The 27,083-nt window shown below is 36.7% G+C and overlaps 2 protein-coding genes across 5 annotated transcripts; one reads left to right on the top strand and one right to left on the bottom strand.

The window, feature by feature from the left end:
- Positions 1-823: 823 nt before the first annotated feature.
- On the bottom strand, positions 824-11,999 carry capza1a (capping actin protein of muscle Z-line subunit alpha 1a). Its single transcript, XM_084426401.1, has 9 exons — positions 11,915-11,999; positions 8,822-8,885; positions 8,200-8,251; positions 7,861-7,924; positions 5,975-6,181; positions 5,790-5,869; positions 4,286-4,436; positions 1,985-2,047; positions 824-1,835 (listed from the first exon to the last, which is right to left on the bottom strand). Exons 1-9 carry the CDS (start codon positions 11,951-11,953, stop codon positions 1,695-1,697), a joined length of 861 nt encoding a protein of 286 aa, XP_084282527.1. The 5' UTR covers positions 11,954-11,999; the 3' UTR covers positions 824-1,694.
- Positions 12,000-12,010: 11 nt separating this feature from the next.
- mov10a (Mov10 RNA helicase a) lies at positions 12,011-26,643 on the top strand. Of its 4 annotated transcripts, none has more exons than XM_084426399.1 (22): positions 12,011-12,094; positions 13,398-13,503; positions 13,682-13,854; positions 14,008-14,249; positions 14,360-14,615; positions 15,247-15,387; positions 15,482-15,644; positions 15,738-15,889; positions 16,642-16,812; positions 17,076-17,223; positions 17,317-17,478; positions 19,018-19,121; positions 19,225-19,322; positions 19,427-19,525; positions 19,637-19,748; positions 19,825-19,942; positions 22,594-22,785; positions 22,978-23,040; positions 23,136-23,261; positions 24,708-24,796; positions 25,699-25,811; positions 25,902-26,643. In XM_084426399.1, the coding sequence occupies exons 3-22, from the start codon at positions 13,736-13,738 to the stop codon at positions 25,958-25,960; spliced, it is 2,727 nt and encodes a 908-aa protein (XP_084282525.1). In that variant the 5' UTR covers positions 12,011-12,094; positions 13,398-13,503; positions 13,682-13,735; the 3' UTR covers positions 25,961-26,643. The 4 variants fall into 4 exon arrangements, with proteins under 4 accessions (XP_084282525.1, XP_084282523.1, XP_084282526.1 ...); XM_084426397.1 differs by lacking the exon at positions 12,011-12,094 and adding an exon at positions 12,960-13,178; XM_084426398.1 differs by lacking the exon at positions 12,011-12,094 and adding an exon at positions 13,075-13,212.
- Positions 26,644-27,083: the final 440 nt, after the last annotated feature.

The following is a 27,083-nucleotide window of genomic DNA, read 5'->3' on the forward strand; positions in this document are numbered from 1 at the left end:
TGGATGCTAGCTTAACGCGCAGTATATACTGTTTTTATCACTTTTTAAGTGAATAGTGACATGGGATGTGTTAAGAAGAGCATGTTAACATACTATTAGTGTTTTAGCAGTATATAGTATGCATACTGTGCACTGTACTCTCAAAACAATGCCCACATTTTATACATTTGTAAGCCTTATTAATAGATTCAAATTCAGTATTTGGCATACTTGAATGACACAGTGTTATATGTTAGGGGGAAATAACATAGAAAGGTTGAATAAATGCTAAATTCTGAGGGAAAACATCATCATTCGAAACTTAATTTCTGAGGCTAATGTATATTGGGAACGGTTTACAAATTTTCTGCATGAACACATCCAGATTATTTACTACATTTGCCGAAACATGTAGTATAAAAACACTTATTGTTGCATAATAATGCATAGTCTTTCACTTGATATTTAAATTCCTTTTTATAGAAAGAATCAAACAAACATTTTAGCATTTTAAGCAGGTGTAGAAAAGAACCAATGAATATATGCATCAATTACAGAAGTTATTATAATCTGATATAATATTTTATATAATGTGTTAACAATATAGAAAATAAAACCTAGTATTTTATTTTTTAAAACAATTACGAATACCAAACCAACTCAAACAGAACCGATTCAGGGCCAAATTTCAGAATTCATGATGCATTCCTAAACAATACAAACAATCAGAAATTGACAAATTGATACCCCATTTGAAGTAAAATAAATATTAATATTGTATATAATATATATATGGCATTAAAATTGTGTTACCGTATATTATAACACAAAATAATGAAGTCAGTTTGGTGCAAATCATTTATTCCTCTGGGATCATATTTGTTCTTACACTTTGTAAAAAATAGTTAGCAATAAAAGCTAGGGTAGGAGGCTGAAGTGAGGGGTAACAAATATTTCGCGTAACTGCATACAGTATATATACCATTCTTAGACACCAGAGTACGATGATGGGACCATTTCCACACAGAACAGTAACCTGAAACGACTTACTGTACAAATACAATGCTCACTTTGGCACAACCCTCTCTGTGATCAATTGACAGCACATTCAAACGATGGCACCTTACAACAATGCTTTAAAAAAAAAAGACCAATTATTATGTGATGCGTAACTGGTGTAAAGATATTCTTCACAACCAGCCAGGGCTACGTATTGGTTACATGATTTCTAATGGCTAAAAAAAAAGAAAAAAAAAAAAGAAGGAAACATAATGGACTCAATTGATCATATGGGCTAAGTGCAAAACGTTCAGTGTGTGTCAAGCATTGGGAGCGCTGATCTAGGGGGGAGGCGATTAGTAAGTGATATTGGGGGGGGGGGTGGTGGGGAGTATTTGTGACGCTGTACACTGGTGTCATGGGAGGTATTTGTTCAACAGCAAAAACTTTTGCTAAACCCATTAAAACAAGCTTGCAGCCCTCCTACAATACAGAAAAGGAGGCAGTCTCTTCAGCTGAGGTCAAACCGTGGCTTCTGGAAAACAAACGAATGAAAAAAAAAAAAAAAGACAGACAAATGTTTAGCACACTTCTCGAAGGACCTTCTCGCCTTGGCCCTGCCCTTGATTCAGGTATAGGTTCAAGTTTAGATATGGGCCCCTCGTAGCTTGTCTCTTGGCTTGTAACGCGAGCAGGAGCGGAGGCATGCCGTGTGTCTAAGCGTTTTGCATCTCTTTGCCGATCTTGTAGCTGAGGATCTTGTTCCAGTCGATCTTGGTACGGGTGACGGGAAGCTGCCGACGTAAGGCCTTGAAGGTGGTGTCAGACATGGTCTGGTAGTTCTCACTGATGGCCGTCTGGAAAGCAAACGGCAGGGGAAATCAAACTTCGCACATTAGTGATTTGATCAGGTGATCAATTGATTTCATTCTCTATCAAGAGTAACATTCAATGACAGTACTGTAAAACAATGACTAACCAATCAAAATCAACTGTAAAAACTAACCTGATATTCATTCTCAGCATTTTCAATGATTTTGACAAATTCCTTGGCAGTCTGTACCTCATTCTGTTGAAATATAAGAGAAAAAAAAGATCACTAAACCACAAAAACAAAAGCACCACATTAGCTCACTCATAATTCCTAATGCGAAGTTTCTTTTTTTTAAAGGTATTTAATTTTTAAATTATGGTTTTATTTAATTTTGCTGATTTTGTTCAGAATTAAATTGATTTCCTGGGCAATTTCATATTTCTTTCCTCTCTTATTATCTTCTCAACAAAGAAAGGAAGCATGTGACGCTAGTACAACTAAATGAAATGCAAAAGGAACTGATGCTTTTTCTAATTTATCATTCTCGTGTTGCTATTGCAAGCATTCGGAAATTGAGATTTGCAGTGAAAGTTTGTGTGAAAATGAATATTATATTCTGGCAAACTGTACATCCAACATTGACAATTAAAGGTTATTATAATTAATAGCAATTAGCTTAAGCAAAGATTCTTTTACATATGCTTATTCTAATTGTACAGGCTTAAACAAAATCCCAATTGATGTTAAATATATACTACTTTGAGTGTGACGATACTGGGTTATATTGGGTTCATGAGAACGAGACGATATTTCAACAAAATATTTAAGGGAAATGATGCACTTGGCATTGAGAAAGGTCACATGATCGAAACGTTTGCCATTAAAGCAGTGGTTTTATCTCGCAATTTTTGTCTTTTTCCTCATTGATAGAATGCACTGGCTTTTTCTGAACCATTTCCCTTGGGAGTTTTTTGGTCTACGCACCATATGTGAACAGTTATTAAGGAGCGGTGAGTTTTTGCCAATTTCTCAACACAATTTTTAGGAAACCTTCGAAGACAAAAAAAGACTAAAAGTCACAAAATGCAAAACAATGCAGGTGCACTTTGAAATGTTTTAACTAATCCAGTGCCGTCACTAATGATTATGTTGTCAATCGAGTAATCGGTTCATTATTTAGATGATCAATTGATCATTTTTGTGAACAATACCCTTTAAAATGACTTAAAATACATATATAATAACAATGAGGAAATATTAATTGATCCAAAATCAAGTAATCATATGGTTATATTGAACACTGTTAAAATACATAATGTTATATACATAATATAAACAATCAACTTATGTACATTATGTGTTATAACAAATGCCTGCAGAGGGTGCCAACAGCCTGGTGAATGTTGTTGTTACACGACAGCATGATCAAATCCTTGTTTAATATTGGCCAAACAACTTAAACGTCCACATAATCTTTCATATTTGGCCAATTCTTTACGATAGAAATGCTACAGCCACTGTAATCTCTTAAACAAGAATATGTGGACATCAAAACATGCAAACTCAGAGCGAGGGTTTTAACTTATTTTGAAATTGCGATGAACAATTTGCAAATTTAGAAACATACTGATGCATTCTCCTGTGTTGGCATAGGCTTATAGTTGATTTACGTTACAAATTTGGTGAAACGACGCATGCTGCGTTCCCAGATAAACGTTAAAGGCAACCTAAACTCACGCACGTAAACGATAACAGTGGAACAATTCGCAATGAAACAAAGCGTGTGAGACTTTTTATGCACGTTATTGGAAACCCAAACGAACAGCAAAGTTTTGCCACAAACTCAATGCTGATATCGTGAGACAGACTGTCACCTCGACGCTCGAGATCTCGTCACACCCCTATATACTATTGTTCAAATTTTTTTGAAAGGTTTTGGAAGAAGTCTTTTCTGCTCAACAAAAATACAGTAAAAACTGATTTATTGCAACATAATGTTAGTTTAAAATTACTTTTCTATTTTAATATATTTTGAAAATGCCATTTATTCCTGTGATCAAAGCTGAATTTTCAGCATCATTAGTCCAGTCTTCAGTGTCACATGATCCACCAGAAATCATTCTAATATGCTGATTTGCTGCTCAAAACACATTTCTGATTATTAACGTTGAAAAAAAGTTGTGCTGCTTCATTTTTTTTTAAACAAATTCTTTGATGAACAGAAAAAACAGCATTTATTTTGTAACATGTCTTACTGTCAGGCAGCAACAGAGCTAACTATCAAATCCAAGAACTCAACAAAGCTCAGAAAATAAACAGTACTAGCAGATGTACTAAAAAGACTTAATCTATCAATCCAGCACCACACCTACTGTCATTAGAAATGTCATTCTTAGGGCAGCCGGCTGTTGCTCTATCAGGCAGGTTGGTTGTGTTGTACTGACTCATTAACAGGAAGTCTTGTTTTCAATGACTCTGTTTCAAATAACTTACGGTGATGATCAGAGACTCTTGCACATCCTTGTGGCTGACCAGCTGCACGTTGCCATCCTCATAGTAATGAACCTGGATCTTCAACACTCCCACAACCTGAGCAGTGGGCTGAGAAATGGAGAACTTCCATTCCGATCGGCAGCGCCCGTTCCTGTGTGCAGAGAAATGGAGGAAGTTTAACGGTAATTAGTCATACAGACAAAGAAGAACAAGACTGACTGTATTTCTAGTAGTTTGATTGTGGAAAGAAAGCAGTGTTGCATGCAATCCTGTATAATTGCTCACAGAGGATCATTACTATCCTAAAGACCATTCACTATTTAGTTCCTAGAAATCTGTTACGGATATGACATCTCAAAGAAAGATGTTCTTTTGTGCCGTTAAGCCACGTGTTGTGCTGTCTGTACGTGTGAAAGAGCAAAGCTAGTTTGTCAGTACAGTGTGTAGGTGACTTTTGCCGTCTAGCGCACCTGTTCTCCATACAAAAGACACATACTGTAATTGTATCTAGAAACAGTAAAGTCACAATCTGGGTGGGGCAGAGCTCATTCCACACATCTAAAGATCATATATCATAATTGGAACAAAGCCGGTATCTGCATCAGGCATTGAGCCTCGTTCAAAGCAAAGAGTGAACAACTATTATGTTTGTTTTTTAACTCATTATGGGCCATTCACACAGAATGTGTTTTTTACTTTAAAACGCAGAGACGTGGGTTCTTAAACTTCTTTTAACTTGAGCACTGTGTTTTTAGAAAGCCGTGTCGTGCGCGAGACGCTGCATAAGACAAGAGATGCGAGTGCAACAGTCAAACACGTCCGTCTAGCTTGTTTACATAGAAAAGCAATGCAAATATAGCGCAGTGGAATAGAAACACTTGTTTTGTTCGACCCTTAAGAGTACCAATCAAAATTTTGGAAACACAGTTTAGTACAATGGGCTTTCTCAACCAACTTAACCAGGTGCATCCTGGGAAATTCACACATAAGCCCTATTCAAACTGTAATTGTTTTAAAGCGAATGCAAGGTATTTTCAACATCAACTGGGGTTGGATTGTGATTTTATTGCCGTCCAAAACCAGATGTGAATGCGATAACTTGTTGATGTTGCGACAAACACAAGATATATTTGCCTCAAAGAAGAAAGTGCATGGATTGTATTTTGTCGCACTTTTATTAATCTTGATTTCTCACTACATGTGTGCTTTTTCTGGGCAAGTCGGAGTGAGCTGCAGTGCTAATAGAGTCTTAATAACATGCAAAGACGACAAACATCCAAGGTCAGGATTTTCATTAAATAAAAAATTAAGATGGGATTTCATGGGATCGTTCTGTGATACTTTTTTATTCTCATTTTGTGGTCCGAAAACGAAAGAAGTGCATACAGCATTAGAACAACACCAGGGTGAGTAAATAATGACTTAATTGTAATTTTTTGGGTGAACTAATCCTTTAAAGCTCAAGTCATACTATTAAAAACAGTATAAACAATAAAGAAATTACCAGAAATTTTTGGGCTGAAACTGATGACCCTCGATACAGGCAATGATGGTTTGCTGTCCATCAATGGTTTTCGCATAAACCTAAAGACAACAATACAAGAACTGTCAGCAAACGTGTCTTACAAACTGTTTTGTTAAACAAGCTTTTCCGTTAACATAAACCCAAATGAGATCTAGTGAACTCACAGTGCAGACTCCAGTGGGGTAATGGTCTTTGACATACGCCCTCAGAGCTTCGTCACAAGCATCTCTCCACGGCCTGAGGGCTGCCTCACCCTCATAAGACTGTAGGTCACTCGCCTCTTTCCTCAGTTGGTCAAACTTGAACGACTGTTTCTTACGAGGGTCAAAGAATCGGCCGTGGCCAAGGTCTCCATGCTCTGTGATCAAAACCTGCAGTTTGGAAGCAGTTTAAATACAATTTAATACAATATTCCGTTTAAAATACACACTTTTTTTCCTGCTGTAGATTTAAAGGGATAGTTCACCCTAAAATGAAAATTCTGTCATTACTAACCCTCATGTCGTTCCAAACCCATAAGACTTTCGTTCATCTTCGGAACACAAATGAAGATCTTTTTAATGAAATCTGAGAGCCTCCATTGACAGCCTATGCAACTACCACTTTCAAGCCCCAGAAAAGTAGCAGTAAAGACATTATAAAAGTAGTCCATGTGACTCCAGTAATTGAATCAAAAGTGCTTTGTTTGTGCAATTCTTTTTTACCACTTTATCTACAAAATATTCATCTCCAACGCGCGTTCACGAGCGAACCACGACGCATGCGTGTTGTGTTTTGACGCAAGAGCAGATGTTGTAGTGTGAACGCATGTCGGAGATTTCAGATTTTATTAAAAAGATCTTCATTTGTGTTCTGAAGATGAACGAAAGTCTTACGGGTTTAGAATTACATGAAGGTGAGGAATTAATGACAGAATTTTCCTTTTTGGGTGAACTATCCCTTTAAGGGTTTTGACTAGCAGCAGATTACAATAACCAATCAAACTGAACAGACTGAAGGCAGCCTGAGAAGAGCCAAACGTTTGTGTACTTTTCCACTTGTGTAAAATAAAAAATAAAAAAACCTGCTGAATTTTGAGTGCGATTCAGTTGATTTTTTTAATTAAAATTCAAATACCATTAGATGTTTTCTTTATCAACAGAAAATGGCATTAACAACTCATTTTATTCCAGTAATGTGATGTATTTTAGTGAAACAGGATATTCACTGAGAAAAATTAACAAAACGTATGGCAGGACCTGCTTTTATTAATTGATATACTGGATAGTTAGTTACAATCCATATTTTATTAGTCTTAAATATGAGTTTGCTAAAACAATGGCTAAAAAATATTTGGCTATTGGTTAAAATGAAGGGGACCGTCTAGGTGAAGTAATTTCATGCACATTTTTGACAAGAAGTTTTCTTTGGAATAATGTGCATTGGTGAATCGTGCACAAAATGACCAGGAATGTGTGTTAAAGGGATATTTCACACAAAAATGTAAATTCTCTCATCATTTACTCATCCTAATGCCATCCCTGATGTATATGACTTTATTTCTTCAGACAAACACAAAGAAAGATTTTTAGGAAAATAAGCCATAGTAAAATAAGCCATTAAATGGCTGTCGCTTGAAAAATCACAGAGTTTGTGATGGCAACACTTCTCACACAGGCTTTATAACACACATTCCTTTTGTTAACGCTCATATGACAGCAGACCAGAGGCAATGATTTATAGTTAAAAAAAGTTAAAAATATTAGTAATTTTCTTAAACACCTATTGTTTCGCATCAGAAGACATTTGATTCATCCACTGGGGTCGTATGGATTATCGTCACGATCGCTGTGTGTGGTTTTCCAAGCGTCAAACAAGCGGCAGTCTTTCAATGGCATTACATGGACTCACAAAGATGGATTATAAAAAATAAAAAAAATCCTATACTTTGGGGATGGCATCAGGATGAGTAAATGATGAGAGAATTTTCATTTTTGGTTGAACCATCCCTTAAAGAAAGTAAATAGGGTCTATTTCACTTCCTGGTGAACGTTATGTGAACGTTAATCACCTGATCTTCACTTCCATCAAGTTTAGCAGGTGTAAACTGATCCATGTTGTACTGGGCAAAGGCACTGTCACAAACAGAAAACAATGTTTAGTATCATATGTCAAAATTGCAACATTAACAGATAATCTCTGATTAATGATTCACAAAATGTTATCAAGGACATTTGATAAAGCCACTGAGCTAAATATATCACTTCTCCATAGATATATTCATAGTGTGAAGGGGATTCTGAACTGAAAGAGACACTGAAAACTGGCTGTGCACAAATGGCCTCTGTTGGACAGAGTCTAGACTCCATTTTATAGTACCATAATAGTTCAATAAAGACAGGCTACTCACTGAGCCGCCCCTTCCCTGAGCAGATTGTCATTATTGAGCAGTAGCCGCACATCTGAAACCAAAGAAAAGGCATCATGTGATATCATGTGAACATTATGATGTCAGCGAGTCACGCTGCGACTTAAATATATAGTCATTATAATGTGATTCCTCCTAACATGTACTACTATTCAAAAACTTTTGGAAAGAAATGAATACTATTTATTCAGCAAGGATGCATTGAATTGTTCAAAGTAACGGCATAATGTACATTTATAATATAACAAAACATATTTTGAACACATTGCCCTTTTGAACTTTCTATTCATCAAAGAATCCTGCAATAAATGCATCACGGATTCCACACAAAAAAAATTAAGCAGCACAACTGCATATTAAAATGATTTCTGAAGGATCATGTGACACTTTCAGTTTTGCATCACAGGAATAAAAGACATTTGAAAATATACTACAACAGAAAACTATTATTTTAAATTTTATAACAACCTTGCTGAGCAAAAGAGACTTATTTTTCAAAAACATTCAAAAATCTTAAGATCTTAAAATTAAGGAAGTACACAATATGCCAGGTGTGCTTTTCTGTCTTTATGATATCTGTATACATTTTTCATGAACGTTTTACCATTGAACACTTCGTTGAACTCTCCAGGGGGAGCATGGATGACAAAATTTGCAGCAATGCGGACCTGTGGAGAAAGAAAAGTAAAACTTATGAAGAAAGTGCGAGCGATGCATACACATGCAAAATTCATGTCTAAGCTTCCAGAAAACGTCTAAAACCTTAAAACGACCCCAAGAAAAACGGTTGGGGTGTTATGCATATACAAACATTTCCATAGACTCTAAGAGCCACAAACACTTATCAGCTAAATGAAGCTAGTATCTATGCACTTCCTTTGAAAACAGGTCAAATGGTGCCTTAGCAACACACTGTGCCCACATCGGGTCACTCCTTAGAAGGCGGCAGGGTTGAGGCTTTTCTTAGCAGTGCACATGTAAGCATTATGGGCCAGGCAGTGACACCGAGTCCTGCTCTGACTCCCATTCTGGACTCATTCCAGTGGAAACCACTACAGGGTCTGTCTTCACTGACAAACATAACAGACTAACAAACAAATACAGTAAAAAAAAAAAACAAGTTGAGTATATTTTCTCCACAATTAACTGTTATACAAATACATCTGGTTACGTTATTTGGACATGCAATGGTTCAAATCCAAATTGTAAGAATGATCAAACACATGCAAACCATCTAATGAAGAAAATATGTCAACTTACATTTACTGTCAATTCTATTGAAAGTGAAGTTATCTAGGATGCCTAAAAAAAGTTTTGTTTCCCCAAAACATTCCTTGCATCAAATCATGCCTGATCTTGACGTTTTTCTGATGGCTGTTCTGATTGGACCCTGGGGGTTGTTCTATTGCATGACAGCATTTCTAAAACCTAAATTTGATCTGTATGTAGAAATAAAGCACACATGCACATTTTCTGACAAAAAGAATTTGCCGTTTTTGGTTTCGTTGTCCAATCACATGTTCAAAAAAGTTAACTTTTATTACTGATAGGCAGTGAGGTAAAATTAACGCATTATTGTAGACGAGCTAATAACTGACCCACACAATATAGCACTTTATTATGTACTATTGTACACCCAAAGTGCTTTACAATCATATCAGCCTCAGATTTCTGCAGAATTTGAATTCCTGTCATTAATGAAAATCTACAAATTACTCATAAAATATTGAAAAACAGCCTGTTTTCCACTGGAAAACTACAATAAAGTTTTTTTTTTTGTGTGTGATTGAATTCTCCATCTTGCTCACACTTTTAGTTGGAAGAAGCAATCTGCTCAATTCCCATACAACTGCTTTAATATAACAAACATTTTAAAGGGATAGTTCACCCAAAATTTTTTAATTCTGCCATTAATTACTCGCCTTCAAGTCATTTCAAACCCGTAAGACTTTCGTTCATCTTCTGAACACAAAAGAAGATCTTTTAAATGAAATCCGAGAGCTTTCTGTCCCTCCATTGACAGCTACACAACTACCACTTTGACGCTTCAAAAAGTTCATAAAGAGATCGTAAAACGAATCTGTATTAAGCAGTTTAGTCAATTATCTGAAAAGACTTGATATAATAAACAGATTTAATTTAGGCTATTAAATATTCACATATAACCATTGATCAGCAAACATAAACAGAAGCTCAACCGAACCTGCTTGATGCACAGGAATGAACCTCGCACGTGAAGCGAGAAATGCTTGAGTTTCCGTTAACCACAACTGATGTGTGAGTTGATGAAAGTTCATATGTGAATAAAAGCCTAAATTCAATCTGTTTATCATATAAAGCGATCGAGTCTCTTCAGAAAATTTGGACTAAACCGCGTTTTACGATCTCTTTATGAACCTTTTGAAGCGTCAAAGTGGTAGTTGCGTAGCGGTCAATCGAGGGCCAGAAAGCTCTCAGATTTCATCAAAAAGATCTTCATTTGTGTTCCAAAGTTGAACTAAAGTGTTGGGAACAACATGAGGGTGAGTAATTAATGACAGAATTTTCATTTTGGGGTGAACTATCCCTTTAAAATTTCAAAGCATACTAAAATAGTGTGTTCAACATTATTATCCTATACGTATGACTAATATCATACTACTAATATAAAAAATATATATATAAAAAATCATTATTTATCTTATATACAAAAAAAACTGTGCCCTCAAGTACAGGATAAGTTGGGCAATCTTTAGCTCTCACGGATGTTAGACAACATATCAGAGGTATCTAAATATCACATCTACGCTACTCAATCTTCAGCAGTTTACAAGTTTTCCACATCTAAGCATTTCTGAAATGCTTCTTTCCTCCTTCAACTGGCCTCAACACGACTGCTTATCATTTGCAGAGGTGGAGGGGCGAGTTCGCACACAGGAACAGCCCGTGACTCGCGTCGGCTCGAGGCAGAGGGAGAGCGCGTGAGACCGGAAGAGCCGCGCGCATGTAAGAGCATGCAGAAAGAGGGCTGGGTCACCGACACTCAGCTGAGAATACAAACAAGACCAGAGCTGAGGTTGCGCCCCTGTTTCAGTGCAAGGAAAGAACTTCCCCTTGGCCTCAGTCAGCACATAAATCCAAAACGGCAAATGAAATGAAGCCATTTATATATATGCGATAAGATTAGAAACAAACACACATATATAGCAACAGTGATCTAAAATAAGTTTGTTTTACGACACTCGACTGTCATAACATGTTAAGTTATATGACAGAGAATAAAAAAGTGCATTACTGTAAATATACATGATGTTATATACAACACATAAATTGTTAATACTGATGAAGTTATTTCCCCCCCTTATTTAGATACCTCAGCAATCAGCCTCTACGAATAGTCCGTAAACTCAACAATACTTCCAATGTTGATGCGGAACCGCTACTATTATCTAATAGTAAAAAAATCATATTAATCGCAAATCTCAGTCACATTCTAACACAGTCTAGCGTCTCTGAGAGTGCGATCTTCGATTAGATCGAGTTTCAGTTAGCCTGCTAGCTTCCTTAGCACACTCTTCATCGCGGATTTTATAGACTTTAAAACATCCATTACGCATAATAACATATACGACATGTTCATGAGAGTATAAAAGGTGTACATATACTAATAGCAGACGAGGGAAGATAAATCAGGGAGCCTGAATAGATAATCATATACCTTCTCCTCGTCGGAAAGCTGTTCCTCAAAGTCCGCCATCTTGGCTCAATTGGACCTGCCCTGTCAAAGTGCACCACGGGAAAACAATCGTAAACATGACAAAATAGTTTTAAAAAAATGCATATTTACCTAACTTACTCAACGTAAAGTTTGTTTGTTGCACTCTGCGACGTCTGTCACGTAAGTTTTAATGAAAAATATATTAGCATAAACGTTTTAGCAGAAATTTCTTATTGTATTTGATTTTTTTTATAATGTTTTGATTCAGTAAAGACTAAAAAAAGTTGTCATTCATGTTTTAAGCGAAATAGCTATTTACAGTATTATCCAAGCATATACTTTTGTTTCATTTTTTTGTAGCCTGTTTTACTGTTTGTGCTCTTAAATTTCCTTTAAGTATGTTTGTTGTTCTCAGAAAAAAAGTATTTAAGTATATTTATTATATTTAAAAATAAACAAACACGTCTTGTTTCTTTAATTATGATATACCAACTGTTTAATGAATGAATGAATGAATGAATTTAATTTGTACTGAGATGCTGGCATTAATATAATGGTATTAATGGTATTAATATAATAATGTCTAAATTTCCATTATATTGCTCTGCTCAATACAAATTGTATCAAGCCATATTTGGTTATGCATACACTAATACTGGAATATATAAGTTTCCCTGATTTGACGGAAATGAAGACGCCTAGTTTCTAAAATCAAGATCTACCAATTTTGATTGAGTTTTGAATTAAATAGCCCCATCCAGGTGATTAACTATCCATGAAAAGGGTCGCTCCATTATGGATGTTATGTAACGCCACTGTTTTAGGGAGTGTCGCAAAAGAGTGTTTCTCATTATGGAATTTTATTTACACCTAACGTTATATTGACCATTAAATGCGAAATATAAGCTAGAAAAATGATGTTTATGGAGTGGTTTCTTTTTTTGAGCAGTTAAGTGCATTGTTTAAATAGTAGCTGGCTAGCTGCTAATTAGAAAATGTCAATCCTCCTTAGTGCGGTAATTTGTTGATATACCCTTGCTTGGTCACTGTTAGACTGCATTCAGTCAGTTTCGATTCCGGAATCGCCTAGCTCTAGACCAGACAACATCCTAAACATACACTACTGACATATAAACAACAGCACAATGCCTTGGCTCAGAACAACATACGAAGTAGGGCTTGATTTTCTCGAGTTTCTGGGGCAGAGGATCTCGAAAACAGACATAAACGAACTTCGGGATATTTACAACTTTGAGTTTAAAAGGTTTGCAACAGTGACTCAGAGTCAACAGTTCAATGTATGACTAATCTATTTCATGCTATTAATTCATGTCAAGTTTTGCTTTATTTTGTCTTTGTAATAAGTGTGTTTTGTATATAATCGTTTCGTTTGTGTATGATATCACTGTCCTTTTTTTACATTAAAGCAATAGCCTTGTTTTTCCAGGCTGAACTCAGTTGCATGTGATTGTTTGTTTTTCAGGGATGGAAGAAAAGAACCCTCATTTTCCAATGTGATCAATGCATTAAGAGTTTTCAACAAAGCTACTACAGGACGTGGGAAGGTTATATTTCACGGAAAACCAAAGGTGAGAACTTAAATGATCATGTTTTGTGTCTTTGGGTCCATTTCTGTAAGCTTTGAGATCTTCTAGTGTACTCATAAATGTGACAAACCACTTAACTTCAGCATCAAGCCATTTCAATTAGATTTTAAAGCAAAGAAGATAAATCATTGCGTTTTCATCTCTCTTCTCCTCCTGACAGGTGCGCGTGTACTACTGCGATCAGTGGAAGTCCTTCACACAGCAGAACACCAACATGTCAGCCACAGATTCTGTCCCAGCATCCTCTTCCTCATCTCCTCCGACCACTATGCCTGTCCTGACCCCTAAGAAGAAGCTCGCTTCAGAAATCCTCAACAAACTCAGAGTGAAACGGTGATCATCAGAGATATAATTCTGGCTGTCTAGGAAAAATAAAATCAACTTTAAATATATAATTAATAGTGTGAAGGTAATCACAGGCTTCCCTTCTCAATGGCACATTTTCCTTTTGAAACTCATTGTTAGATGTGTCTGTCTTTGTTTTAGAGCTGAGCTCACCAAAGACAAAGGAGGTGTTGAAATAACCTCTGACCCCCAAGCCACCAAAGGGAAGGTTATGTTCATCACCAAGGAGCTAGGGAAGCTGTCCGTGGTGAAGTTTCACATCGTAAACCGGGGCGAGAGCTGCGTCTACTTCACGTACTACACAGCCTTGCACAAGATGCGCTGCTTTACTCTCGTGGATAAGAGGAGAGTGAACCGGGTTTCTCCTCTTCTCCTCTGTCCAGGTGAGAAAAACTTTGAGACCATAATCTAATAGATAGATAGATAAACAAATGAAAATGTATATAGGTTGTCAGATGCTCACAAGAATGTCACATTAATGTCTTCCTGCTAGGTGAGAGTTATGTTGTTGAAGTGCATTACAAAGTCCACCATCACGGACACTTTCCAGCCACCATGTACTTTGAGTTCTGCCCAGAGGCGGATCCTCCAGGTCCTGCTAAGCCCTTCTGCATAGTCCGGGAACTGGAGGCAGTGGTTCAGACTGGACTAGCTGAAACATTGGGCCCAGAGAGCCCATATAACCCTAAACAGAACAGACGACTCCGCTCAGAGAACAGGATTGTGGAAGAAGGGGTCCCACCTGAGAGGTTAGATCTATCTATCTATCTATCTATCTATCTATCTATCTATCTATCTATCTATCTATCTATCTATCTATCTATCTATCTATCTATCTATCTATCTATCTGTCTGTCTGTCTGTCTGTCTGTCTGTCGCTGTCTGTCTGTCCGTCCGTCTTCTATGTATCCGTCTTTATATGTGTCTGTCCATCCATTATCCATCCATCCATCTGTTTTCTATGTATCTGTCTATATATGTCTGTCTGTCTGTCCATCCATCCATCATCTATCTATCTATCTATCTATCTATCTATCTATCTATCTATCTATCTATCTATCTATCTATCTATCTATCTATCTGTCTGTCTGTCTGTCTGTCTGTCTTTCCGTTTATATATGTGTATGTCCATCCATCATCTATTTATCTGTCTTATCTATCTATCTGTCTATCTATCCGTCTATATATGTGTCTGTCCATCCATCCATCCAACATCTGTCTGTCTGTCTGTTTGTAGTATGTCTGTGTTCTATGTATCCATATGTCTGTCTGTCGTTTATCTTTTCTGTCTACCTTTTAGCATACTAGCAGCTCATTTCCTAGAATGGTAAGCAGATTCTGTGTTGCTGAATCACTCTTCTTCCCATTCTATTTTTATAGGTGCATCAAACATAATCTGGAGATTATGGTGAAGTTGAAAACATATAAGTACCCAGCCTACTTGAAGGAGTTGGCCAAACACAAGCTGGAGGACTCCGAGCGCCTATCACCCTCAGTAAGACAGCAACTTCCCAGAGTGAGGCAAGCATGGACTCTTTTAGAACAAAGAAATTGTGTTGAAAACACAGCTCTCTCTCTTTCTGAGTGTGCATTGGTCTTATCTGTATGTTCTCAGGCGAGTGCTGGACACTGCGCTTTGCATGAAGAACTACACTGAGCGCTTTCACCTCCTTCTGTACCTGGAAGAGATTCAGATGGAGGTGGACATCAGGAAGTATGATCTCTCTGGCAAGACCATGACCCTCGACAAAGAAAACAAAAGGTTGCTCATTCTCAAAGTGAGTGAGAAGCAAAATAATCACAGATGTTACTACAGATATCATGATGTCAATCACAATCTTTTTTATGATTACTTTATCTCTTTAACTCAGGTACCAGGGGTGGCAGAGAACAGACCGTCCGTACTGCGAGGAGATAAACTGAACGTGTGTGTGTCAAAGGACAAGAACCAGCCCATCACAGTCTATGAAGGCTATGTCCATCGTGTAGAACTTGAGAGAGTTAAACTCGGCTTCTCAAAAAAGTAAGAAATATGTACTATTAAAAACACTGTTAACATACATAGCTTCCACTGATAGTAATTACATTGTGAAATATTTTTTAATGCACTGGTATTATGAATATTTTATTTAATTATATAAAATATTAAATAGTTTGACTAAATTACTAAATAAATCTCAGATCAATAAGTTTGGGGTCATTGAGATTTTTTTTTAAAGAAATTAGTACTTTTTAACAAGAATGCATTAAATTTATGAGGTCACAGTAAAGACTTTTACATTGCTATAATACAAAAACCAATTTCAATGCTGTTCTTTTGAACTTTCTGTTCATCAAAGAATCCTGAAATAAAGTGTAAAAAACAGTTTTCAATATTGATATTAATGAGAAATGTTTCTTGAGCAGCAAAACATCATATTAGAATGATTTCTGAAGGATCATGTGACACTGAAGACTGGAGTAATGATGCTGAAAATTCAGCTTTGTCATCACAGGAATACATTGCATAAAAAAAGGAAATATAATAATATTATATTATTAAATATAATATTTCTTTCAACAGTTTTTCAAACTTGACAGACACTAATAGCCTTCATTAAGTCTTACATAATAATAGCCTTCATTTAAACCATGAACTTACATTTCTAAATTACAAAAATAGTTAACAAATCCTTAGCCAGAATGTTACACATTTTTTAATAGATAAAACCCTGGTTTTGGACGCATCTTATCCGAGCTGTAAAAAGTGATTCCTTTTTGGTTTTGTGTTTGTAGGCTTCTCCAGAAGTTTGTCAACAACATGAAGTTTGATGTGGAGTTCAACATCAATCGCTTCCCCTTGAATCTTCAGCACAGGGCGGTGGAGCTCGCTGCCAAGCACAAACTGGACGATGTGTTGTTCCCCTCTGATAAGGGCATTGGACACACTGCACTACCAAACCTCAGGTCTGCACATGTATGCGCACACTCACACACGTCTGTTTATAGACAGCTATACGGTACATCCACACATGTGTTAGGAATTTTCTCCTTGATGATGTCAATAAGATAGAAACACAAACAAAATGTAACTGAGCTATATATATACATCTATGTAAAATATAAAAAATAGTGGTCTCAGACTTTTGCCCCCCACTGTATGTGTATGTGTGTGTGTGTGTGTTTTTTGTGTGTTTTTTTCATAAAATCTAATTGTGTTCATCCTCCAGGATGTTCAACAAAGATTTAGAGAACAACCCTGAGCAGAAGGCGGCAGTGCAACACATCCTGTCAGGCTCATCCAAACCAGCACCTTACTTGATCTTTGGACCCCCGGGTACAGGCAAAACTGTCACAGTAGTGGAAGCCATAAAGCAGGTAAAGGCATTCGTTAGGTGTACTTCATGTGTTTATTGCAGTGTTAAACATCTATGTGACTCATGACTCATGTGTGTTTGTTTGTTGCATCAGGTGAATAAGTCAGAAGCCACGACCCATATCCTGGCCTGTGCTCCCTCAAACAGTGCCTGTGACCTCCTGTGTGAGAGGCTATTAGGATATGTGGACGGCCATCGCCTCTACCGACTTTATGCCCCCAGTAGAGACTCGCGCACTGTACCGCAGAAACTGCTGGTAAGACATATGCATGGGGTATGATAATGTCCGGAATGGCATACTACCATTCTTCTCGTACTTTTTGAAGGATGTATGTATCATGTGCACAAATGTTCTGTATACATGGAATATGCAGATGGCATCTAAAGTACACTGTGCAGAATACAATGCAATGCAGTTTGTTTCAGGATTGGCAAATGTTAATATTAATAATATTATTATAAAAAAAAAATGACATATACTATATATATGTTTTTATCATTCTTAACTATGTATAGTTTCCTATATATAGTTAAGGAAATATTTATTTTAATATTTTATTTATATAGTAGAATTACTAAAATTATTAAATATTTCATATAAATAAAATGTTTATAAATATGTGATATATATATATATATATATATATATATATATATAGTGCAATGCATAAGTGAATACACCCATGCTAAAGTTGACTAAAAAGAGGAATAAAAAATCATATTTTGGAAATTGAACTTAATGCCTTAATTTAAAAAATGTGGAAAAATCCAACCTTTAAGGACACCAATTTTCTTTGTGAATGAATAATGTATCGTAAATAAATAAATGTTCTTCCTTAAAATACATGGTGCATAAGTGTGTACACCCCTATGTTAAATTCCCATAGAGGCAGGCAGATTTTTATTTTTAAGTTTTTTTTTTTTTTTTTTTTTTAGGATACTATGCATCCTGATAAAGTTCCCTTGGCCTTTGGAATTAAAATAGCCCCACATCATCACATAGCATTCACCATACCTAGAGATTGGCATGGTTGTATTTCAGTTAGCCTAATAGCTAGTTTGATTTGCATTGAGAGATGATCTTATGGAAAGTACCCCATGCCAATCTCTAGGTATGGTGAAGGCTATGTGATAATGTGGGGCTATTTTAATTCCAAAGGCCAAGGGAACTTTATCAGGATGCATAGTATCCTAAAATAAAAATAAAAAAAATACTTAAAAATAAAAATCTGCCTGCCTCTATGGGAATTTAACATAGGGGTGTACTCACTTATGCACCATGTATTTTAAGGAAGAACATTTATTTATTTACGATACATTATTCATTCACAAAGAAAATTGGTGTCCTTAAAGGTTGGATTTTTCCAAATTTTTTAAATTAAGGCATTAAGTTCAATTTCCAAAATATGATTTTTTTTTCCTCTTTTTAGTCAACTTTAGCATGGGTGTATTCACTTATGCATTGCACTGTATATATATATGTATATATGTATGTGTGAATGAATATATATTTATAATACTCTAACCTATAATATTTAACTATATATTATTTAACTATATACTATTTAAATAATATTGATATGTTTTAATATATATATATATATATATATTATATTATATTATATTTCATAAATATATAAATATTATTTAAATATTTAATATAAATAAAATGTGTGAAATATTTATATTAATAAATATATATTAATAAATGTATGTTATATTTATCATACTAACCTATAATACTTAACTATATTAATAAAACAGAAGATGTATTCCTAAATATCCATTCCTACAGAAACACAGCAACTGGAATAAAGAACAGGACAGCTTCCTGCTCCCATCTCAAAAGGCTTTGACGAACTACACTGTCATTGTGGTTACATTGGTCACCGCTGGAAGGTACTGTCACAGTCCAGTCATATCCTCTGTCACGTTACCTTGTGCTAGCTAGGATGTTCTGCTGTGATGGCTAAAAAGGAATATTCATTTGTGTGCTCTTCAGGCTCGTGTCAGGAGGTTTTGCTATAGGTCACTTCACACACATTTTCATAGACGAGGCTGGACAAGCCGTGGAGCCTGAGTGTATCATCGGAATTGCGGGTAAAGGAGGAAGGGTTGGGAGAGGAGAATGAGAACATGAATTAGAACACAAACAGAAAAACAGATAGTTTATTTCTACATTGCGCTCGCTCTCTGTGCCCAAGGTTTGCTCCACCCTGGGGAGGGCCAGCTGGTTTTGGCCGGAGACCCGCAGCAGTTGGGCCCTGTTTTGAGATCTCCACTGGCACAACTACACGGACTGAGTACTCAAAATATTTTTCATGATTTCCTTTATATTTTTACATTGGTTGTTTCTTCTTTAACTCAGTTAGATTTCAGTCCTAAGTTAACAGATATCGTTTGATATTAAACAGGTCAGTCCCTCCTGGAGAGGCTAATGAAACAGAACACTCTCTATCAGAAGAGCCAGGATGGTCATTCTGGATATGACACCCGCTTCGTCACCAAACTTCTCCGCAACTACAGGTACCGATGGGGTATATTTTCTCCCATCAATTTTTGACGGATGACTTATAGTTGAGTTATTCTCACCCCATCCCAGGTCTCATCCCGCCATCCTCAAGATCCCCAACGAGCTCTTCTATGAGAATGAGCTGCAGGTGTTTGCAAACCAGATGGAGCGTGAGGCCTTCTGTCGCTGGGAGCATCTCCCTAAAGAGGTACCAGACCGCTCCACAAAAGCTCATTTGGGTTTTTTTGTGTGTCGAAGATGCAAGAAGCGAATAAATGTGCTGTTTTTTTATAGATAAACAGTATCAGTCTTGCCGAAATATACTAAACACATTGTAAAGTGGCTAAATCAGGTGTAATCTGGTGTTTTTACACTCTTAAAAATAAAGGTTTCTAAAGGGGATTTTGCAGTGATGCCTGAGAAGTTTCTTAGTGTGTAGAACAGTGTTATTTATTCAACAGTGATCTTGGTTCCATGCGGACCGCGGGACATAATTGCGCCATTTTACCGTTTCTACAGATTAAAGTGAGCAGCGCGTCAAAACAACGAAGCGGATACACCACAAGCGCTTGTTTATGGTAATGATCTTTCGGAGCTATATCTATAATATTTTAATCTAGAGCCCAAAGTGCTTCATTCAAGCGTCACATTAAGAGCTGCAGACAGTAGCAGAAACACGGGAAGAAGCAAAATAGATACTAATAATATAACTGGTCCAAAAAAGTATTGTCTAAACCTCTGCTGGGAAGGAAATATAGAGACCGGACCTCTTGGAACTTTAATTGAATACCCCTGCTGTAGAACATTTTAATAATCTAAAGCAGTGGTTCTCAACTCCAGTCCTCAGGACCCGCTGCTCTGCACATTTTGTATGTCTCTCTTATCTGACACACTCAGTTCAGTTCATGGAGTCTCTCCTAATGAGCTGATGATCTGATTCAGGTGTGTTAAATAAGGGAGACATACAAAATGGGCAGAGCAGTGGGTCCCGAGGACTGGAGTTGAGAACCACTGATCTAAAGAACCCCTTTCCACTATAAAAAACCTTAAAGGGATACTCCACTTTTTTTGGAAATAGGCTCATTTTACAACTCCCCCAGAGTTAAACAGTTGAGTTTTACCGTTTTCGAATCCATTCAGCCGAACTCCGGGTCTGGCAGTACCACTTTTAGCATAGCTTAGCATAGATCATTGAATCGGACAAGACCATTAGCATCTCTCTCAAAAAAATGACCAAAGAGTTTAGATATTTTTCCTATTTAAAACTTGACCGATGGAAAATGAAAAGTTGCGATTTTCTAGGCTGATATGGCTAGGAACTATACTCTTATTCCTGCGTAATAAACAAGAAACTTTGCTGCCGTACCATGAGTCCAGCAGGTGTAATGATATGACGCAGCGCCTGAAAATAGTCCCCAGCTCGGTAACTTGCAACGTGACCGGGACTAAGTTTGTCTAACCTATTAGACTTATTTTCAGGCGCTGCGTCATATCATTACGCCTGCTGGACTCATGGTACGGCAGCAAAGTTTTTTAATTATTACGCAGGAATGAGAGTATAGTTCCTAGCCATATCAGCCTAGAAAATCGCAACTTTTCATTTTCCGTCGGTCTTAGTACACGATGTAACTACAGAAGAGTCAAGTTTTAAATAGGAAAAATATCAAAACTCTTTGGTCATTTTTTTGAGAGGGATGCTAATGGTCCTGTCCGATTTAATGATCTATGCTAAGCTATGCTAAAAGTGGTACCACCAGACCCGGAGTTCGGCTGGATGGATTCGAAAATGGTAAAACTCAACTGTTTAACTCTGGGGGAGTTGTAAAATGAGCCTATTTCCAAAAAAAGTGGAGTATCCCTTTAAGTGCAATGGGAAGGTTCCATGGATGTTAAAGGTTCTTCATGGAACCATAAATGCCAACAAACAACCTTTATTTTTTAGAGTGTTGTCGAGTTATCTATGTGTTAGAGTATGTGTCACTATTCAGGGGTGCGTGTCCCGTACAATGATGTAACTCACTGCTTAACCACCATAGTATGATGCATTGTTGATTAAACTAATTAGCCAGTCACGACTGTTTACCGAAACCGGTCACACCTCTGTTGTCTGAACCACTTTAGTTCAACAATATAGGACAGTCAATAAAGGGATAGTTCGCCCCAAAATGAAAATTCTGTCATCAATTACTCACCCTTATGTTGTGCTAAACCTGAACACAAAAGAAGATATTGTGAAGAACGTTGGTAATCAAAGAGTTGACGGTAGCCATTGACTTTTATAGTAAGGAAAAATAATAATATGGAAGTACCACCATTCTTCAAACTATATTATTTTTTTCGTTTTTGCTTCGCAAGTAATGTATTTAATATTATTATAGTTCATTTACATACACAACAGAAAGCCAGTTTTTTTTTTTTTAGCACATTAACATGCAGTATTTGGCATACACTTTACTCCTGTACGTGCGCTACATTCAATCTCTACGTCATGTCATTTTTCTGACATGCTAATTTTTCCCCGTTATTTTGTTGTAAGTTTGATTCATCGCAGGTTCCCTCATACATCATACTCAAGGTTCCCTTATGCATTTATGCACATGCGCCCTCCTCAAAAACAGCGCTGATTGTTGACATGCTAAAATGTATAGATTAAGTATATTTCAATGGGATAAAAGCTTGCTTATTGTGCCCAAGAGCAGTTTGTGATGCTGTTTGCATATGTTTGTTGGAACTATGGTTGGTAACGACAGAACTTGCGGACTCTTTTGGGAGATGCAGATACGATTTAAAAAAAAAAGGGTGAAAATAGAAAGCTTCAATAAATGAATAAAGCACTTTTCTTGTTTCTGTGACGAACAGGGATTTCCTGTTGTGTTTCATGGAGTGATGGGGAAAGATGAAAGAGAGGCCAACAGTCCTTCGTTCTTCAACGTGACAGAGATCGAGGTCATCGTCAGCTACCTCAACAAGCTCATGGAAACGCAGGGCAAGAAGGGCCTGCCAAAACTCAGCGCCAATGACATTGGCATTATCGCTCCTTACAGGAAACAGGCAAGACTGAGAAAGTACTGTGTTGTAAATTCAGCTTAGAATAAAATGTAGGATTTTAAATCCTATTGGATAAAAAAAATTACAATCTTTAGAAACTATTATATTACTAATGAAAAATGGCAAAATTTGGAGCAAAAAAGGTTCAAACCCATCTTTAAATTTTTTTAACAAAAGGTTTTTCATTAATTTAAGGTGGAAAAAATGCGGAAAGCTCTGAACACTGTGACGGAGTTACACAAGTGGAAAGAAATCAAGGTTGGCATGTGAATTTCTTTTTTCTTTTCCCCTCAAATTGCCTCTCTGAACTCAGAATAAGTGATTTCTGCTGCTTGATTATTTGACTTTTGCAGGTGGGGTCAGTGGAAGAGTTTCAGGGTCAAGAGCGAAAAGTCGTCATAGTTTCTACTGTCCGTAGTAGCGTCAACTATGTCAGGATGGACCAAGACTTCAACATTGGCTTCCTCTCAAATGAGAAGGTGTATATACTTAATCTCTATTGGATAAGTAGCCATTTTTACTGCACTAAATCAATTATATATACATATACACAACCATACAAAAGTTTGGGTTTGAAAGAGTCTCTTATACGCTCACTAGGGCTACAATTACTTGATCAAAAATACAATAAAAGACTAATATTGTGAAATATTATTACAATTTAAAATGACAGTTTTTTTTTATTCTTAAAGGGATACTCCACTTTTTTTGGAAATAGGCTCATTTTACAACTCCCCCAGAGTTAAACAGTTGAGTTTTACCATTTTCGAATCCATTCAGCCGATCTCCGGGTCTGGGGGTCCCACTTTTAGCATAGCTTAGCATAATGAATTGAACCGGACAAGACCATTAGCATCTCTCTCAAAAAAATGAACAAAGAGTTTCGATATTTTTCCTATTTAAAACTTGATTCTTCTGTAGTTGCATCGTGTACTAAGCAGGCGTAATGATATGACGCAGCACATGATAATAGTCCCCAGCTCAGTAGCCTATTATCAGGCGGCATGCACTGCGTCATATCATTACGCCTGCTTCACCCATGGTACGGCAGCAAAGTTTCTTGATTATTACGCAGGAATGAGAGTATAGTTCCTAGCCATATCAGCCTAGAAAATCACAACTTTTCATTTTCCATCGGTCTTAGTACACGATGCAACTACAGAAGAGTCAAGTTTTAAATAGGAAATATATCGAAACTCTTTGTTCATTTGTTTGAGAGAGATGCTAATGGTCTTGTCCGGTTCAATTCATTATGCTAAGCTATGCTAAAAGTGGGACCCCCAGACCCGGAGATCGGCTGAATGGATTCGAAAACGGTAAAACTCAACTGTTGGCGTCGAAAACAGTAAAACTCACTCTGGGGGAGTTGTAAAATGAGCCTATTTCCAAAAAAAGTGGAGTATCCCTTTAATATATTTAAAATGTAATTTATTCTTGTGACGCCAAAGCTGACTTTTCCAGTCTTCAGTGTCACATGATCCTTCAGAAATCATTCTTACATGCTGATTAGCTGCTCAAGAAACATTTATTATTATTATCAATGTTGAAAACAAATTAATAGAAAGTTCAAAAGAACAGCATTTATGTGAATTGGAGAAATTTTGTAACATTGTAAAGGTTTTTCTTGTCACTTTTGATCAATTTCTTGCATCCTTGCTGAATAAAAGTATTAACTTCGTTAAAAAAAAAAAAAAACAAGCTTACCAACCCCAAACTTTTGAACAGTAGTGTGTGTATATAGAGCTAAACAAGAGCTACTGGTTGGCATTTGTGGAATCTAATACAGGTTGTTTTAGCTGCAAGAGTAAAAGTTTATCACAGAGGCTCGTAATCATAGACAAATTAGGAGGTCTAATGCACGTTTCTGACCATCTGTTTGGACTTGATGATGCCATCCTGTAGTAAACCCTTTCTGTTGCCCACAGAGGTTTAATGTGGCCATGACGAGAGCCAAAGCCCTGCTCATTGTGGTGGGAAACCCAGTTATCCTAAGCAAGGATCCTACTTGGCAGAGGTATGACCCTAGTTCATGAGTTCACACTTACATACAATTAGAGAGAGTAAAGTTTAATGCGTATTTGGCGTGATGTCCGGGGGGAGGGCTCCGAGCTCAGAGTTCGGCCCGAACCCAGAGTACTCCCCCCGTATGTAAATGGTTAGAACTAGAAGTGTGGAGAAGGGGTGGTGGGGGGATGCTGCTAAACTGTCAATGAATTGAGGTGAGACTGCTGAATATATATATATATATATATATACACCTCTTATCGTTGATTGCTGATTGCTCTCCACTCGTGTTAATTATCTGAACGTGCTCCTCCCGAACTTTGTCAATTAAACATAATTTATGGTAAACCGATGGCAACTAGTCCCAGTCTTGGCATGCCCGCAGACAATTTGCAGACCATTTTGAAGCATGTTTCACTCAAAATGAGCAAAATGCAAAATGAGCAAACAGCCAGCTTCAATCTGATTGGCTGCCAGCATCGTTTATAACATACCATATTAGCATTTCTTATGCAAAACATCATGTCATTAAAGACTCACCCTCATGTCGTTCCAAACCCGTAAGACTTTCGTTCATCTTCTGAACACAAATGAAGATCTTTTTGATGAAATCTGAGAGCTTTCTGTCCCTCCATTGACAGTTACACAACTACCACTTTGACACTTCAAAAAGTTCATAAAGAGACTAATCCATATGAATTGAGCAGTTTAGTCCAAAATTTTCTGAAGAGACTTGATCGTGAAAGATCTTCATTTGTGTTCAGAAGATGAACGTAAGTCTTACGGGTTTGGAACAACATGAGGGTGAGTAATTACTGACATATTTTTCATTTTGGGGTGAACTATCCCTTTAACTGATAATCTGTTCCACAGTGTATGCAGTAGTTTATTAGTGTGCATTTATTTGTGTAGGTTTATCCGATACTGTGAGCTTGAGCAGGGCAACACTGGCTTTGACTACAAAGATGCTGAAGGAGAGGAGGATGTGGTCAGCCGTCTGGCATCTTTAAAAATCAGCTCTGAAGGTACGCACTACGCATCCTTACGTAACACATCCAGACCTGAAGTGTGAGTGTGTTATGTGCTCGTATGACTCATCGCGTGTTCATGTCTAGATATGGACGAGAGCCCACTACAGCAGCATGTGGACCTGGAGTGGAGAGCTGAACAATGAGGACCAGATTCACTACAATCAAATGAGACCATCAGTTTACACCTCGAGAAAATGTGAAATTGCTTTTTTATCAGTAAAGGAGTATTGATATGTCACTTGAACTCACTCTAATGTTGACTGAAGCCAGTAAAACAATGCAAATGACCGATTCATTTCATTATTCAGCAAAACAGTCAATTTATATACTACTGAGTTAATACTGGAGATTCTAGAAATTATGCAAACTGATGCAGATCAAAGATCAGTCGCAATATCACTTTTACTAATCAACAGTTTATTAACACTTAATTTCTTTCATTCAAACAGCTTTATTTTACCAACAATGCACATGTATTCATTTCAAATTCATTGAAACAGTGTTTCCAGCAAGTAAATTTTTTAAATGACTATTAAAAACAATATAAACCTGTTCTGAAATTTATGTCAATATGTAATTGCAAATTATGGCAATATATATCTTGAACTTTTTTATTTTTAAAGAAAATTTTTGTTTAAAGAAATAGGTTTTATATCATGGCATTAAGAATATGTTCTGGAATGCATGACTTTATTGCTGCTAATTTGTTGTGGTATTGTTTTGTATGTCTTTATGATTGTACTTAAAAAAAAAAAAAGGCAGAAAATACTTGGCAAATTCTTTTTCAACAGTAAATTATCCAACATTTGTATGCTGGATTACTTTTCATTGCCTGTCATTTCACACAAAAGAAGAAAGAGTGCAACGTTATTTTGTTTCGAAAAAATAGTTTATTAACATAAGTTGGTTTCACTTCATTCAAACAATTACTACTAGTCCCGTTTACAAAGCATTGTTACTATGAGCGTTCATAAAAATCTGGATTAATAAATCAAATTCAATACTTCCAGAGAAAAGGAGACCATATGAACACAGCTGGTTGATGCTAAGACTGGTTGCTGTAGTCTTTTCCTCATGCGGTCTGTTATCGCTCCTGCATCGAGGATTTCATCAAGGACTCCACAAATTAGTACATTAAAAAAAAGATAAAGAACAAAATCCTCCTTTATTTGTGAGTAGTGTGTAGTTTGTACGTAGTCTAATGGGATGTTCCTTGTGCATTCAGTGCATTGCAGTCAGTATTTCAATAATGCCCTGTTTAATAAA

The sequence above is a fragment of the Rutilus rutilus genome (assembly GCF_951802725.1).
Source record: "Rutilus rutilus genome assembly, chromosome: 12".
Lineage (NCBI taxonomy): Eukaryota > Metazoa > Chordata > Actinopteri > Cypriniformes > Leuciscidae > Rutilus > Rutilus rutilus.